General features: G+C 33.0%; 1 protein-coding gene across 1 annotated transcript; it reads left to right on the plus strand.

The window, feature by feature from the left end:
• Positions 1-2025: 2025 nt before the first annotated feature.
• On the plus strand, positions 2026-6888 carry LOC108334343 (shaggy-related protein kinase eta). The gene is made up of 12 exons (XM_017570127.2): positions 2026-2273; positions 3865-3963; positions 4428-4487; positions 4599-4871; positions 4973-5047; positions 5124-5180; positions 5524-5664; positions 5761-5811; positions 5893-5988; positions 6097-6180; positions 6478-6579; positions 6664-6888. The coding sequence occupies exons 1-12, from the start codon at positions 2136-2138 to the stop codon at positions 6760-6762; spliced, it is 1275 nt and encodes a 424-aa protein (XP_017425616.1). The 5' UTR covers positions 2026-2135; the 3' UTR covers positions 6763-6888.
• Positions 6889-19103: the final 12215 nt, after the last annotated feature.

The raw sequence follows: 19103 nt of genomic DNA on the forward strand, positions 1-19103 counted from the left end.
AATGAAAAGAATGTGAGTTTTAATAATAATATTATATTAAAAAAACTAAGTTTAAAATAAAACAACTCTTTTAAGTAGTTTATAAGGTATTGGTAATTTTCATTCCTATAACATTATACTTCTAAATAAAAGAAAAATGAATATTTAATAACATTTCCTTGCGTTTTTTCATCGTAATATCATATTCTTCTAAAAAGAGTAAATGTATATTTAATAACATTTTTGTGTTATGTCTTTATATAGCCTTCGTATTTACTATTTCTGAATGATTTTTTCAGTCTGTTTTTCTTTGTGTGTACGTCATGATGTTATTATCTCCGTTCAACTTTTCACCCTTATATTATTGTTCTTCCCAAAAAGTAAACGTATATTTAACAACATTAATTACTCATAAAACTTATATATATTAATCCTATACTTTATACGTGTGATCTTTATCCAAAAATACTTCGTCATCTTCAATATTTTTCACCCTTTTACATCATTCTTCCAAAAAAATTAAACGCATTTTGAATATGTTAATTTCTTTCAGAAGATGTTTTCTCTCCTAATGTGTTTGGAAGAAATAATTTGTGATCTGTGAATTTAAAATGATCTGTGAAAAAAAGTTATGTTTGTTGAATAACGAATTTTAACTTTTATAAATTTATGAAAGCAAAATTTGATTATATATAATTATATAAACTCAAAATTTACTTAAGAATAAGAGTATGAAGGTTTACATATTTTTGTTTCCTATATTTATATATTTTTTTACATATTTTCTCATCAGTTCAGCTTGAACCAAATTAACAATCTCCCTCAATCCAAGCTTTGTTGACTTGATTTTGGTTAGTCACCCAGTCATAACTTTTTCGTTATTTTATTTTAATTCATAAGTTTTTAATCTTTATAAGTAATAAGTGTTAGAAAAAAATGATTTATTTTATTATGGTCGTCAAAATTAAAATTGTTTTTTTTATTGAGCATGGAATTAATTATTTTTAAGTTAACACAATCTCCATTATTTTTGCCGAACTTTTATATTAAAAAACTTATGCTAATCTAATTAGGAATTTTTCAAGCAATGTTAATTAAGAATAAGTCCACAAGTAAATAAAAAAACAGTCATCAACACATTAAAAATAACTTTATCAATTAATAGAAAACTTCTCACTAAAATAATTCCTTACAATATCATAACAAATTCTTTTACCAAATTGTAGATGGAAAAAACAACATAAAAAAATTGTAATTGTTGTAAGAATATGAGTTATTTATTTTAAAAATTAAATAACGCAAGGATGAGGATTTGCCGCTTCCGTTTTCTCAGCAGTTTTTCTTTTTCTTATTATCTTTATTCAAAATATTTTTCTCCATATAATAGTTCTTTCTGAAAAAAGTAAACGCAATTTTGAATGACATTTACTTACCGAAAATTATCATCATTAATGTTCACTGAAGTCTTCACTAAACACGTAACGTTAATTACTTACAAAAAATTATATTATTTATTTTACTAATTCTGTAATTTAAAAGAAAAATGTCAAGCAGCTAATAATTTATCGGATAAAAAATTAAATAAAAGAGACTCATTTATCCATAAAAGGAAAGCAATTATTTAAATTGGAAGGTTTGTTACATAGATTTTACACATTAAAAGAATTATTATTATAACCCAAACTCAACAAACTAAACTCACCAACCAAGTAGAAGTCTGACTTAATTAATGAAAAGAGTATTAAACTTCAGTATTTTATGTTCGCATTACGTCAACATTACTACTTCTTAATACGTATTTCCTTAAATGCCACATTGCAAGTTCCATATGATCCTTCTGTCCCTTTGATTTGCCACGTCGCCCAAGGACCACATTTCACAGGTAAATCTTGCCACACCAGATTACACAGAAATATCATCTTACGGCTACCGCCGAAGCGTGCTCTTCACTCTCTAACACACGCGCTTGAGAAAAGACACATAGACACATTAATATCACACTCTCTTACCTTTTATATACTCCAAAGCCTGGTCCAAGACCAAGCACCAGTATTCCAGCAAAACACAAAGAGAGAGAGAGGAAGTAGAGAGAGAAAGTGTATTTTAGAGAGAGAAGCAAAAGAGTGTGTGTATTGTGTGTGGAGCTTCTTTCTCACATGGCCTCTATGCCGCTGGGGCCGCAGCAACAGCTTGAACCACCGCAAGTGGCAACTCCGCCGCAACAGCTGCCGCAGGCGGAGAATGACCCTATGCAAGTGGACTCTCGCGACGGCTCTGACGCCGCCTCCAATAAGGTAATTTCCGCTCTCGGCCATTTCCTCAGTGTGCGCAACGGCGCCGTTTATGGTCCTCGGATCGTCATTGATCCGCTGGACATGCCTCCGGACGAACGCAGCTTACTGCGATCTGCTCGTTTCCGGCATTGGTTTTGCTCGTTGGAGGTCGCCGGAATGTTTATAACGTTGCCTTCAAGGAATGGCTTTTACTTTGTTGGCTTATGGAATTGGAAATTTCGTAAGCATGGACATATTGTTCTTGCTATTGTTAATGTTTGGATTTTGCTGCGCTTTCAAGGTTGAGCTGAGATCTTAGTGTTGAAAAATTGAAGTTTGAGGAGCTTTCGGTTTGGTGGTCCAGAAAAGAGAAACGGAATGGAGTGAAGTGAAAATGTGGAATCCTGTTCTTTAATAATTTGCGCTTTTTATTTCTTCAAACAAGAGAGAGAGAGAGAGAGAGAGAGAGAGAGAGAGAGAGAGAGAGAGGCGGAGAGAGAGAGAGAGAGAGAGAGAGAGAGAGAGAGAGAGAGTCTGACTAGGCACTTACCCGAACGTCAAGTTGGTTTACCTGAGTTTGTCATCCGACTCCTTGGTTTTTTTCACTTGCAGAGTTTTTTTTTCAGACACTTAATGGGTTTGAATATATCACAATTTACCTCCCAATTTATTTTTTCATATTTTTCCTAATACAATCAAGGTTTTAAATTATTGATTTTCCTGTATTTCTTTATTATTGCAGTCAATGTGGCCACATTTTCGATTACAATCACTCCAGAAACCTTGAAGTTGCCGTTTAAAACCTTGAGGCTATTGATGTTATATTTTTGTTCAAAAAGGCCAGATTGCTTTCACTTAATCCATAATTTCCCGTGAAATTAAAATGGCTTTAGCAATATCATGGATTCTTTTAAAGTTGATTCTATATTACTTCCTGTATAGTTTTTCTATTAGATGTTGGGTTCCTTACTTAACATGGGGTTTCCTTGAGTTGCTGGTGGATTGTTGATCAAACGATTTATGTTTGCTTCAGGAAATAAGTGTTCTTAGATTCTCTCTCTGTCTTGTCTCATAAATTATATCAATGCATTTTGGCATTTGATGCTTTCTTGTGGACCTTGGTAACCTGATTGAACTTTGCCTGTGCACATACCTTATTACCTTTGAGCTCTTTACACTTTGCCTATCTTCAACTTCGCCCATTTGATTGGTGACTATCTATCCCTATCTATGTTTTTCTAGTATCATATAAAACTTTTAATCAACCACCATTCGTGTAGGTGTCCAAACCAGAGTATTGTCTGCTAAATTGCTGTTTATGTAAAATGTAAATATGTATATATGTCCACTGATGACTTTGTTGAGTCGGGCATAGATTGACTATAGTATGTCCGACCAACTTATACTTGTCTGTCCGTAGTCATATGAGGTTGGCATGTTAAATAACTGTTTTTAACCTAATTATTGGTGATAATTGCTATTAAGACAATTACATTAAATAACTCCACAAGCAATTACGGATATTGTGTGAAGAAGAGTCTTCTATTCTATTTCTGTATTAAGAAATCTGATTTACCACATTAAATATTTTGTTTACTGGTGTAAATTGCAGGAAATGTCTGCTCCCGTCGCAGAGGGTAATGAGGCACATGGACTCACTGGTCACATAATATCAACCACAATTGGTGGCAAAAATGGTGAACCTAAACGAGTGCGGACATTCTAACCTTTTCATCTTCCAGATTTAATTTTTAAGAATTTCGTTTGTACTGAATATAAACTTGGTAAACCTTTCCAATAAGGATCCATCCAAAATTATAATACCTTTTGTTAGCTAGAAGTTGGCATATTTCCTCCACGTGCATATTAATTTGTTTTGTTTTTTAAATTTAAATTTTATCTCCCCCTTCTATGAATGATTGTCTTTGGTTCTCATTCTTGGCCTTTAAAGGTACAGTTTTGAATAATTTGGAGTATTTTATATATATATATATATATATATATATATATATATATATATATATATATATATATATATATATATATATATATATATATATATATATATATATATATCATGGTTAAATAAAATTGAATGCTTAAGATTTACAATAACTTGCATGGGTTTCCATTTCTTTTATTCTTCATAATTTTGAGCTCTAATGGCACTTGCAGACTATCAGTTACATGGCCGAACGTGTTGTTGGCACTGGATCATTTGGAATTGTTTTCCAGGTAAGGATAAGTAAAGGAATATTAACCTTGAGGTGATTATGTTCCTTCTTTGATTTTCACGTTGTTAAGTAATCTCATATTGCTTCACACTCTTGGGGACCTTAAACAAAGGCAAAGTGCTTGGAGACCGGAGAGGCAGTGGCCATAAAGAAGGTCTTGCAGGACAGGCGATACAAAAATCGGGAACTGCAGTTAATGCGCATGATGGATCACCCAAATGTAGTTTCCCTGAGGCACTGTTTCTTCTCTACAACAAGTCGAGATGAACTTTTTCTGAACTTGGTGATGGAATATGTCCCTGAGACGATCTTCCGTGTTATAAAGCACTACAGTAGTATAAACCAGAGAATTCCCCTGATCTATGTGAAATTATATACATATCAAGTATGAAATTTTTTTCTTTTTGCAGCTTGGTTTCATATGTTCTTGTTCCTTGCTTTTTCTTTGAAATTTTGTAATGTTTTGAGTGGGAATGTGATGTTTAGATCTTTAGGGGACTGGCATATATCCACACCGTACCAGGAGTCTGCCACAGGGATGTAAAGCCTCAAAACCTTTTGGTAAGTTGTTCATTTACTATTTTTCCTTAATGATTTCATTCGTTTACTCTGAATCCAATGTCCATTTGTTCTGTAGGTGGATCCAGTCACACATCAAGTCAAGCTTTGCGATTTTGGGAGTGCAAAAGTTCTGGTATGTTGGTATTCTTCCTGTGCATTTTCATTAATTTAAAGATTTAGGCTACCAAGTCAATGCTGGATGTGGAATGTTGGTGCAATACCGTACGTACCTGGATCATACAATTCAAAAAGCTCTTTTAGGATTTGTTCACAAGTGGTGCAGTTTTAATTTTTTATGTTATAATTGACATTTACATAAATGTCCACTAACCACTTGTGTTGCTATTAAACTGGATCCCAACTCATTAATTTTTCAATAAATAGAAGAAAGGGCATTGGTTGGCATCACATAATTTGATTACAGATATTTGGTCATACAAATTAAGGTATGATCTTAATAATGTATTTCTTGTCAGGTGAAGGGTGAATCAAACATCTCATACATATGTTCACGGTACTATCGTGCCCCAGAACTAATATTTGGTGCGACAGAGTACACAACATCTATTGATATCTGGTCAGCTGGTTGTGTCCTTGCTGAACTTCTCCTGGGCCAGGTTGTTAAAATTTTAGGCATCTCGTACATAACAAGTTTTTTTAGTTAACTGATAATGTTATCTTGATTTCTCTAACTTTCAAAATATTTCTTTTAGCCTTTGTTCCCGGGAGAAAATCAGGTCGACCAACTTGTTGAAATTATCAAGGTGATGCGTTGTCTATACTGATGTTACCCTGAATTGTATGAATCAAGCTACAGAGATAACTATGGACGTGTTTTCTTGTAGGTTCTTGGCACTCCTACTCGAGAAGAAATTCGATGCATGAACCCTAACTATACAGATTTCAGATTCCCCCATATCAAAGCTCATCCTTGGCACAAGGTAATTGCGGTCCTTGTTACCTCTTCTGTTTATAATAACAACAGATTTTATGACAGCTTTTTATTTGGGGAACGTGCATTGACTCTTTTGGTGCAATCCATTGTTCAGGTTTTTCACAAGCGAATGCCTCCTGAAGCAATTGACCTTGCATCAAGGCTTCTCCAATATTCACCAAAACTTCGTTACAGCGCAGTAAGTAGGGAAAAACCTTATACCTCCTCCTCCATTGCCATCCTTTCAAGGCACATTTACCACAAAATCATATTAGCATATTGAAAGTCAAAACATCCAACTTTGATATGAAAACTATTTACACCAATATAGAAGTTCCTTTTGTTTGGCATGTTGTTAATTGGTACGATTGCAGTCAATTTCTGCGATTGAAGTACTTTTGTGGCATGTTTCACAATATCATACGCATTATTCATACATTTTGAAGAAATATTTATAAAAGTAGCATAGTTTTGACTGGTGGCTTCTATTTTAAAGGTGGAAGCATTGGCACATCCTTTCTTTGACGAGCTTCGCGAGCCCAATGCTCGGCTACCAAATGGTCGTTCACTGCCTCCACTTTTTAACTTCAAACAGGAAGTATGTATCTAATTGGTTTCTTTTGCATGGTCTGCACCAATGATCAATACATGTTAATAATTTTGTGATGAACACTGAATGCAGTTAGATGGAGCTCCTCCTGAACTGCTTCCTAAGCTCATCCCGGAGCATGCCAGACGGCAAATCGGTCTTGGCTTGCCGGACACCCAAACTCAAATGTAAAGAGATAGTGAAACATAGAGTCAACCGTTGTAGTGATTAGCGTGAAATACATCAATAGAACAGGGGTCAGTTCCAAAATATGCAAAGTTTTAATCCCGTTGTGAATATATATATATATGTATGTATATATATATATGTATGTATATATATATATATGTATGTATATATATATATGTATATATATATATGTATATATATATATATGTATATATATATATATGTATATATATATATATATATATATGTATATATATACATATATATGTATATATATACACATACATGTACTGGATACTCAATGTAACCCCCGACATGGTTATCATGTCTAATGTCTAATGTCTAATATTTCATTCTAGTTTAACCATCCTTCTTCCTTCCATCTCTACAGTTTTTTTTCCTCCATATATTAGAAAGTTAGTAGTTCCAAATTATAGTGCGAATCTAAAATAACAAAAAACCAAAACAAAAAAGACTGTTCATTATAACTATTCATTCGTTTTCTCTTCTGTTTCACTTTTAACTTCATTTTTTTATTTGTTTATTACATTTTTAATTTTCTTTTTAAATATTGTACTGTTTTCTCTTTGAAAAATATTTGACATTGGTACCATTGAAAAATATATAGTGCATATTAAATGTGTCCTAATAATAAAACAATCAGATAACTAAAATTACTAATGAAAACGATACATCAATAATCTTAATAATAATATTTTAAGAAAAAGTATTTGATCAATATTTATTTAAAAAAAATAAAAAGGAGATTAAGAAGTTGGGTTTTTAATAACAATATTCTTAATGTGTAAAAATAAATAAATTAGGGGATGAACCAGGGTTGGAAAACGGCACTTCTTAACAAAGATGAGAACATTGATTGAGAAATATTTTTATTACTGTGGTATTTCTGGTAATATTGTTTTTTTTTTAATTTTATTTCTTAAATAATAACACATCTCTCCGAAAAAAAAACAATACACAGATTGAACTAAGAATACTTTAAATAAAAATGTATTATAATAATATTACACAAATATGTATAAAATAATCACAATATAATAAGGACAAATAAGATTATTTAGTGTAATTATATAATAGATTTATTGAAATTTATATTCATTATAACGCGGCAGATAACAAAATTTAGTATTGTATTTGTTAAACATGTTTATTAATTTTATGATAAACAAAATTAAGTTTTAAATGTTTGATAAATTTGAGAATCTTTAGTTGAAATCCAAATAAGTTTTAAAAATTATATATTCTTCAATTGAGTTGTTTAATTTTTCTGTTAAGGAAAGACTTGCCAATTATCTTACTTAACTATCACTACAAGTTATTTTATAATTTTATGATTTTACTTTTGTTGCACTTTTTGTGTTTTTGATTTTATAAATTAAATATAAATGTTGATATAATGATTAAATACGGACGAATTAGATTAAAAGACATTTGAATTTGATTTGTATAGTAGGTTTAATTTATTTATTGAATTAATTAATTATTTAAACCTGGATCTGGAAATTTAGAGAGAGTGATTATAGTCTACAATAACATTTTCATTTTCTTGATTTTGGTTATTACGGTCGGTTGCATTTTTTCAATGTTTTTGTTTTATATTTCCAAATTGGTAAATTCTTAAGTTAATTGTACAAAAGTAACATTAAAGATAGAATATAATTAATATGTCCTTAGCTTGCATATCCATATTTTTGGAAACCAAAATAATACACTAAAGAATTATATATTTTATAGTTATCACACTTTCTAAATGTTTAAGAACGTATTGTATGTATAAATTGTATTTTTTTATTATTTTCTTTATCAGTATAGATTATAAAAGTACAAAGTTTTTTCAAAAGTTATTAGAAGAACGTTCAGACATAGGAAAACATTATAAAAATGTTTCTTTAAATGTTTTATGTTATGCTCATCAATACAAGCTATTTTTGTAAAAACACATAGTATTTGACTTCATACCAAGATGCTATCTACTTACGAGAAAGTCAATGCATCTGAGTAACAATTTTTTTTTAAATGTTATATAAAGAGGATTGCATGATGAGAAGAAAAGAAGAATATGCTATGAATTTTAAAGTGTCATTTTCTCTCAAGCTTTCATCGTCTATCACTCTTAATGAAAAGGAAATTTTTTATTATAGGTCTTCATAGTTCTTCATATAAAGAGGAATGGTAGGGATAGAAAGTCCTAGCTGTTGGACTATTTTTTCCTAGATGCGAAGGAAATTAACCTTATGAGTAGTAGGGTGATAACCCATTTGTTTATGATTCTACATAGCATAAATACTAGTATAAATGTGCAGTGAAATCCTATGTTAAAGGTATATATCCGAATAATTGAGTTTAATGTCAATTGTTTATGTGTGTTTATATGAGTTATTGAATTTAATCCATGTTTATGTTTTATTGTTGTTTTGCAATAATCACTTTGTAATGTAAGCATATGGTGAGTTAAATAATAATATGCTTTTGGATGAAGACAATGATGCATTAGAATAGTTATATAATTCTCTTTAGAGATATTTTATAAGAGTTCTTTTATTTTGAATAATTCACGTAATTTTTCGTTTGTGTACGTAAATGTATTATATTATTATAATTATTAAGACGGATAATTATACTAATATTATATATTATTATGTTCTCTGTCTATTTATTTATATTATCAAATTTTATAATATTTTATTTAATAATTTTATATTATTATATTGGATGTTACATATATGCGATATTAAATAAAGGAAATACTAAAATCATAAACTTTATTGAAGTATTCTTAACACATATTAGAATGTCTAAACAATGAAAGCTTCACTGTTGGAGTTTGTGAAAAATCATGTCATTTATTCGAACCTTGAAAAGGTGGAAGATTTACTTTGAAAAGTTGATGGAACCATTGATAATATGTCTAGTGTTATGAGGTGGTGACTGACCATGATGATGATTTGAACGGTGTGAACTACCTCCAGCTGGAACAGGTCCTTTGGAAAGTTCATGAAACCTTATACTTTGATAACCTTTGAGAACACGTTCATTGTTGGAGTAGGCTGAAACATGCTGTGCTGCTGGAACGTTTTCTTTGGGAAGTTCATGAAACCTTGTATTACCTTTGTCTAGATTTCTGGAAAATATAGCATTTGTAATTGCTACATTCCATAGAACAAACAGTACCAAAAGAGAGTTTAATCTCATGATTTGAATCAGATACGAAGTTTCTACTATCTTACCGTTTGTTTGTGTGAATGAAGTATTTGTTTCGATTCAAATTTATAGACTCAAACAGGTATTCAATGTCATGATTTAAATTAATCATGTTAAAATATGAATAATAATATACAGTTACATCCTTTATTCATTAGACTTGTTCCATCATTTTATATTCTCATATAAAGATATTTTATAGTTAATATAAATGATAGTGATTATTATAAAAGAACTAATGACTTATAGTTCACAATATTATTTAATATTAATTATAAAATATAACATTTATTTAAAGAGTGGGTCACGCAATTAGTAGATCTTGAGTTGAGATCTTCTCTTCTTGGGAGTAGGAGGGTCCCTACAGTGGGAGGACGAGCACTGGACGTACCCTCTCTAATAGCTTTTGTCACTGCTTTACGCCAAGCGGCAATCTTGGTGAAGGCACTTGTATCAACGTTAGGGAAGTCATGTTATTTGAAATAAAACACAAAATTTAACAAAGTTAAAAATGACACTTATAACTCGTAAAACAACTGAAATCTTACCAAATACTTTATCACAGAGCGTAAGTCAACCTCTACATGTTCTCATCCAATAGAATGAACCTTTGCTCGGCCGTCATATGTATAATACTTTCATCGATCGAGTTTCTTTATTACTATATGTTTGAAATTCGGATTTTTTTGAAAAATATTTTGAGAGTCATTATCATAATTTATTTTGGAAAAATTATAGAAAATCATAAAATAAAAACGTGATTTACAAAAATTAGATTTTAGATTCGGGAATCAGTTACGCGTAAGGAATGTATTAACATCTTATTGTGTTTGTCTAAAAGCACTACCTTTAATTAAATGTAATGTATAAAGTTGACGTGGTTTTTCAAAATATTTAATTTTCCCTACAAGTAATAATATAAAGAAACTATTAAAAAACAAAAAAATATTTCTTTGTTTTATGAACCCGACAAGGATTGACCTTGCTCCTACGTATATCCATTTATGATGGACAATAAGGGATCACCTAGTTCTTTATCTAGAAAAAGGTTTGTGAATTTGTTTGAAAATTATTATTGACTGTTTGAGATTTTTGAAAAGTGAACCCGACAAGGAATGACCTTGTTCCTACCTATCACCATTTACGAAAAGGTTTGATTTAACAAAATTGACATTTTTTGGTTTTAAAGATTTTTAATTTTTTTATATTTCAAAAATGGTGGGAAAAAGGAAAGAAATATGATTTTAAAAAAACGTTATTTGTGTGTAGTAAAAAAATAAAACCTTTAGAAAAAAAACCCTTTCAAAGTACAATAAAAAGAGAAAAAAAATGGTGTAGAGATAACATACCTTTTTTAGCTTTTAGTACACCCCTAGTTCTTCTTTGGTAGCTTTTAGTACTCTCCTAATTCTTCTTTGGTAGTTTCTGTTGATAGAGTTTCTCTAGCGTGAAAACTTATTTTCCTCTATACTCTCTCTCACTCTTTCTATCTCTATTATTTCAGAGTATCTCTCTATTTTTCCACTAAAAAAATTGTTATTTAGTGGATGTTTGTTTTTTTCGATTTGTGAGGGTTTTGACCCTCCGCAAAGTAATTTCTGGAGGTTTTTCAAACTGCCGTAGTTTGAGTCGCCACAACTTATCTGCGGGGGTTTTTCGCAACCCCTGGTATCACGTTCAATTTGCAGAGGTTTTTCTGCAAAGGGTGTAAACCTCCTCTATTACTAGCTATTATTTTGTGGGAGTTTTTAACCCTCCTTTATTTTCAAGTATTTAATTACAAAAAAACACCTGTATTTTTTACACTAATTTTTGAGATTAATATATGCTATTTAATTTGACAATTATCCTGTAGAAGTTGTAGCCTCTCTCATTTGTATTATTTAGTTGCTAATATTATTTAATTTATGTCATCTTAGGTGTTTATATTTTTAGGTCAAAAATATTTATTTGTAACAATATTAAAACATATTAATGTAACAAAAGACATTACAAATTCATATAATTCCAATGTGAAAATCATCATAATAATAACATAAAAGCAATTTAAAATAAAACTCATCCTTACAACTTAACGAATAAGTACTCAAAATCCATAATAAACTAGATATAGTTTTATCCGAAAAAAATATCCTAAACTCCTTAAATGTTACTTTCATCATATGATTGTCTTGAATCCCAAGGAGACTATGACTCATTTGCATCATGAGCTTGCTGAAATAATAAAAATAATAATTAATAAAATAAACAATGATATATTATCATGGAAATTTAGAATTTCCTAAATTCAATTACATGTGCTCACAGAAGCATTATATATGTTTGAATAGTTAGTGTTATTTGAGAAGAAATGGAAGAGAGAATTTGCACAGAAGAAGTGGAGCAGTTTGGGTTGTTAGTGATAGTATAAAAACTGAAAAGAGTGACAGGGAGAGAAAGGTGAAAATTGATGTTTGGATTGTAGTATTGATGAGAGAACTTATTGCAATAAACGGTGGAAGGAGAGAAAGGGGAAAGGGGGGCATATGGGAGATTACTCCATCATAATTATACTTATACAATTTTGCACTGGAAAGCAACAAAAGCGAGAAACAAAAGCCAAGATATGTTTACAATACATGGTGACCGTCATCTAATAATCTCCAAAAGTATACAGATAACAATGAAAAACTTTAAAAAATTCAATGCATGACGCTTCTATCATGTTTGTTCATATTTCTCCACATTATTTATATAATTAACTAGTTAATCCATTAAAGACTATTATACAGAAACCATTTATCAATTTAGTTCATTATTAATTGGACTTCACCAAGATTTCTAAATGTTATGACTTCACATTTTCAGAATCCATATTAACAAAGAATAATATGAAAAGATAAAAAATTGTACTGAAAAAGATATCAAATATTGTAAAGAACATTAATTAAACAATACAAATTACATAGAAAGAAACTATAAGAAAGTTAGGGAGAGGAATGGAGGTGCGTGAATTGTTTCTGAGAAAGAGAAAAGAGATCATGTCTCTCAAATCTTTATTTCACAAATAATTGTGTTGTCCATCTCTGTTTCTGTTCCACATTGACACTATTGCAGAGATTGTTTGTTTGGAATAAACATTACTCATTTCTCAGAATTGAGGATTAGAAATAATGAAGTTGATCATTTCAAGGTTATGTCGATAAAAAGCTTCAACCAATATAAATTAAGATTGGAACGCTAAGGAAGTTAGGTGTTGACTAGTAGGACAATCTCTGATTTTTTAAAGTAGGATTAAGAGACTTCATGCATCTGTTGGGTAAACGTTAAATGGATGGGACCCACCACTATACTGATTGAGGGATGTGTCTTCACTTTAGCTAAAGTCTTCCGGAAAGTGCTCCTTGTTTTATGGCTTTTGTATTGTGCATTGTGTTTGTCATTTGTATGAACCTCACTTATAAAAGTGTGGGAGAATAATTGTAGGATGCACCACCACCGAGAGAAAGAGAAAAGGAAGAAGGAATAAGAAAGTTTGTGTGTGCCGAGAGGAAGAGAAAAACAGAGTGATGCTTGTGAGTTTTTAGAGTGTTGTGTTTACGTACTCCTGTATTTGAAAGTTCTAAATAAGAGATATATTTTTATAGATACCAACAGCTTCAGTTTTACAGGAAAAAGGAAAAACACAGGGTTTGTGTCATTACATGGAAACAACTTATAAAGGAAAAATTAGATACATGGATAGAAATTGTCTTCTTGTAGCTAAGGAAGTTGGATAACACTTAACTGTTTTCCAATGAATTCATTCCTTTCCCCCTCTCCTAACAAGAAAAAAAAATCAACATTACTCCTTCAAACTTCCACCAAAGCTTGAAAGTAGGATAAAAGACAAGTAAAAGAGTAGCAGAACCCGAGTAATTTTTTGAAAGAAAATCAATAAATAAACAATGTAACCGAAGAAAGTATGGTGTGAGGAAAATTGAGGCCATCTCCTCAAGTAACATCATTCCAGTATACTGCACCAAAACAAAAAATACAAGAGCATGCAAAGTATATTCAAACCTATGTTATCATACAAATAAAGAACAAATAAGTGTTGATCTATTATCATAATGAGAAAGCTTTAAACTAAGACCTTGTACCTGGAATAAAGTTGCAAACTCAGCACGGACCGATTTAGTACTTTCTTTGCCATGCCGTCTGTCGGTCCACCACCGCTGCAACTCCGTTTGCCTATGGTTCCGCGACTGCGAATTTGAAAGAAAAATGAAACATGGGCAATCAAAAGGGAAAATCAAAGAAATTAATGAGAAGAGGAAATAGACGAAGGAGGAAAGAAGAGACGAGCCAAGAGGACGTGCAAGGGAGAAAGCACACTTGGTCTGAAATTTTATTATGAATTTTGTGGTAGAATGCAAGGGACAAATGCAAGGGAGAAAAATATTTTAGGGTTCAGAGGGATTTTCAGAGGAATGGGGGGTTTAGGCAGATAGGGTTTTGAAAATGGAGGGAAAAAATTTTACAATTGAGGAAAACAACTTAGTTCAAAATTTATAGCGGGAACAAAATATAAAGGAAGAGAAAACAAAAGAAAAAATATATTATTATTTGAGGAGGTTATAAACCTCTCTTGAAAACTATTAAAACTCCCGCAAAATAACTCCCTCTAAATAACTTTTCTTTTATAGTGTTTCCCTTTCTCTTTTTTCTATGACGAAGTGCGTATTTGTATACACACATTGTAATATTATGGTAATCTTGTGAATTAATTGACAATGAACAAAATAAGGAAAGAAATTGCCTTGGTTGTAAAGAAAACAAATCAAATAATATTCAAAACATTCATTAAATTATTGATAGAAAATTTTGTTCATTTTTAAAATCATATTTTTTCTGGGTTAAATATGTTTTTAGTCCCTATCAAACGATTTTGTTTTTAGTCCCTCTTTTAAAGTAAGATACTTTTTGGTCCTTCACCTTTAGGAAACCATAATTTTTAATCCTCAAAAACCAGCGGCGTTAAAAAGAAGCTGAGTTGGATAACGGTGGAGTGTCACGTCATGTTTTTTCTAACACTGAGTCAATCTGTCCCTTACCGTACGGTAATGCCGAATGGTATTGTCAATGGCCGAACGGTATTGGTAAGGCCGAATGGTTATGATGAATGAATGACCGAACGATATTGGTGGTGATCAAACGGTATTGTTAATGACCGAACAATATTGGTAATGGCCGAATGGTTATGATGACTGAATGACCGAATGGTATTGGTGGTGACCGAACGATATTGGTGGTGACCGAATGGTTATGATGACTGAATGGTGATGATGACCGAACGGTGATTGTGACTGAATGATGATGGTGACCAAACGGTGAAGGTCAGATTGACTCAGTGCGAGAAAAAAGATGACGTGACACTCCACCGTTAGCCAGCTCAGCTTCTTTTTAACGCTGTTGGTTTTTTAGGACGAAAAATTATGTTTTCCTAAAGGAGAAGGACTAAAAAGTACCTTAGTTTGAAAGAGGGCCTAAAAACAAAATCGCTTAATAGTTTAGGGACTAAAAACATATTTAACCCTATTTTTCTTTTTAAAAAGAAACTAACATTTGCCCCTCTTTATTTAAATTTTGCTAGATAACATGAACCTTAGAGCTTTTTTGTTATCATAGTATAAGCCAAATAAAGATAAACACATTAATTTCGTTCGAGTCTAAAGAGAAGGAAAGAGATTACCTCGAAGCGTACCTGGTAAAAAGTGTAGCAAAGTGATGGATCTGGCCGAAGAGGTGCGTGAAACCCGTGAAGGGTGTGTCACCTTTGATTTCGCTTAAGAGTTGAACATACCCTATGGATTTCGCTGGAGAGGTGTGTGAACCTCATGGAGGGGGTACCACCTTTGATTTCGCTTAGGAGGTGTACTTACCCTATGAATTTTGTTGAAGAGGTGTATTAACCTCGTGAAGGGGGTATCACCTTTGATTTCGCTTAGGACGTGTACTTACCCTATGAACTTCACTAGAGAGGTGTCTGAACCTCGTGGAGGGGGTATCACCTTTGATTTCGCTTAGGAGGTGTACTTGCCTTATAAATTTCGCTGGAGAGGTGTATGAACCTCGTGAGGGGGTATCACCTTTGATTTCGCTTAGGAGGTGTACTTATCCTATGAATTTTGCTAGAGAGGTGTATGAACCTCGTGGAGGAGGTATCACCTTTGATTTCGCTTAAGAAGTGTACTTACCCTATGGATTTCGCTGGAGAGGTGTGTGAACCTCGTGGAGGGGGTATACCTTTGATTTTGCTTAAGAGGTGTACTTACCTTATAAATTTTGCTAAAGAGGTGTATGAACCTCGTGGAGGGGGTACCACCTTTGGTTTCGCTTAGGAGGTGTATTTACCCTATAAATTTCGCTAGAGAGGTGTGTGAACCTCGTGGAGGGGGTACCACCTTTGATTTCGCTTAGGATGTGTATTTACCCTATGAATTTTGCTGAAGGGTATGTGAACCCTGTGGAGGGGGTATCACCTTTGATTTCGTTAGGAGATGTACTTACCCTATAAATTTTGCTACAGAGGTGTGCCTCGTGGAGGGGGTATCACCTTTGATTTCGCTTAGGAGGTGTACTTTCCCTATGAATTTTATTGGAGATGTGTATGAACCTCATGGAGGACGGGTATCACCTTTGATTTCGCTTAGGAGGTGTACTTACTCTATGAATTTCATTGAAGAGGTGTGTGAACCTCGTGAAGGGGGTATCACCTTTGATTTCGCTTAGGAGGTTTACTTACACTATGAATTTCGCTGGAGAGGTGTGTGAACCTCGTGGAGGGGGTATCATCTTTGATTTCGCTTAGGAGGTGTACTTAGCCTATGAATTTCGCTAGAGAGGTGTATGAACCTCAAGGAGGGGGTATCACCGTTGATTTCGCTTAGGAGGTGTACTTACCCTATGGATTTTATTGGAGAGGTGTACGAACCTCGTGAAATTTGCAGGAGAGGCGCACGGACCTCGTGAATTGAACTTTTTTTTTTTTGAAATTGTTTGGGTGGTAGTGTGGAAAACTTGGCTTGGGTACCAGTGTGAAAACTAGACTTTGGGGTGTCAGTGTGGAAAACTGGGCTTTAGGGTGCCAGTGTGGAAAATGAGCTTTGGAGTGCCAGTGTGAAAAACTAGGCTTGGTTGCCAGTGTGAAAATTGGGCTTCGGGGTGCCAGTGTGGAAAACTAGGCTTGGGTGCCACTATGAGAACTGGGCTTTTAGGGCCAATGTAGAACCTGAGCTTTGATGCCAGGATGAAAACTGGGCTTTGGTGTCAGTGTGAAAACTGGACTTTAGTGCCAGGATGAAAACTAGGCTTTGGTGCTAGGATGAAAACTGAGCTTTGGTGCCAGTGTGAAAACTGGGCTTTGACAAGCTCGAAAGAGATGTTTTTTTTAGATGATCTTGTTATAGCTATAGACCTTCCTCTTTGAATTTTGTTAATGTATGAGTGGGAATTCGTGTGAGACCCTGGTTTACCTTTTTTTTTGAAAATTATGAATTTTCTCATTGATGTACTTCATGAACTGATTTCCATCGAATTCATGAATTCTCGTTGGAGTTGCCGATGCTTTGTGTGTTATGTTTTTCTTGTCTTTTCTTTGAACCCATATGATGATACATGCATGATATTGAATGCATGAATGCATGGGCCTATAATGAAAAAACTTGTTTCGACCATTGCCTAGCAGAAGACCGATATAGAAAGACTTGGCTATGTAGGGATCAAAGAGACAAAGATATATACATGATAGTTATTTATGCAGATAAATTGTTATGATTTTTTTTTCATGATGCAAACTAAGTTTTTTAGAAAAAAAAGTAATGTCCTGCCCTTGATTGGTTTTTTTGTAATATTATTATTTTATTTTTGCAAAGTTAATTTGTTTTGTTTGAAATCATCAAATTCATGTATGTCTTAAATCTAAAACAAAAACAATGGATGCCAAAAATTCTGAAGTTCAGATATTCAAAATAGTGATTTACATTTTCTTTTGAAACATTGGTATGTGCATGTTTGAATTCACCAAAAAGTTAAAAGCGGTAAATACTTAAAAGGATTGAAAGGACACTAGGATAGCCACATTTGCGCGTCATTCCTCATATAACCTTCAAAGGAGATGTAATATGCGAATATCAATATGAAATACGACACACCAAAAAGATGTTGGTGTTTGGAGAAAATTGAGTATGAATGTTGATAATGCTAATTCTTACCATTATCTAACCATCAATTTAGTAGCAATATCAACTCTTTTCTCATTTGTAACTTGCTTAATCCTCTATTTTATCTTAGTTTTATAAATAATCGTGTTTTGGGCTACATTGATATAAATTCACTAATCCCCTTATTTTGTAGCTAATAATGTGCTTTGAAGAATGTCCAACAATGTATAGAGGTTAACCCACCACAAGAAGCAAGCAGATCTGCAGAAAAAGAAAAAAAGATGCAGTGCAGAAAAATTAGGCTGAGGGCCCTTAGTTCAGGGGGCTGAGCACCACCTACACAAACTGCCAAAAGTTGATCTCTAGTGTGTTTGCGCTGAGCGCCCCTTAGCAGAGGGCACTAAACGCCATTTTGCTGTCAGAATTTCTCCTTAGGCGCCCTTCTAGGGGCGCTGAGCCCTATTTGCTTCGGAAATCTCATGTCCGGGCGCTTTTCCAGGGGTGTTGAGCGCGGCCTTTGTGATGTGTCAATTTGAGCTATTTAACCCTAAAACGTGAAGGGGTTTGGGTCTTTGGTGGTTTAGAGGCGCGACTTCACTGTTTGGAGCTCTCAGAGGCTGCGTGGAGCATGTGGGAACATCTCCTTCTCCCTCCTTAGGTCTCCTTCTTCTTTCATCTTCCATTGTTGTAAGCTTGGAGGTTCTCCATGGAAATGGAGAGCCAAACCCATCTTGTTGGGGTTAGTTGTAGCCTTTGAATTCTTGTGTATTTGTTGAATGGTTTGATTATATATATGCCATTTTCTATCAATTGCTAGTATTCTTGTTTCCATTCTTAAAGCTTGCATGTAATAGGGAGTTCATGACTTGATTTTGGGGTTTCATGGGTTATGGGGACGTAAGATGGAACCCAGAACTGAAACAAGAGTCCTTGTGGTTC

The sequence above is a fragment of the Vigna angularis genome, chromosome 11 (genome assembly GCF_016808095.1).
Source record: "Vigna angularis cultivar LongXiaoDou No.4 chromosome 11, ASM1680809v1, whole genome shotgun sequence".
Classification (NCBI taxonomy): Eukaryota; Viridiplantae; Streptophyta; class Magnoliopsida; order Fabales; family Fabaceae; genus Vigna; species Vigna angularis.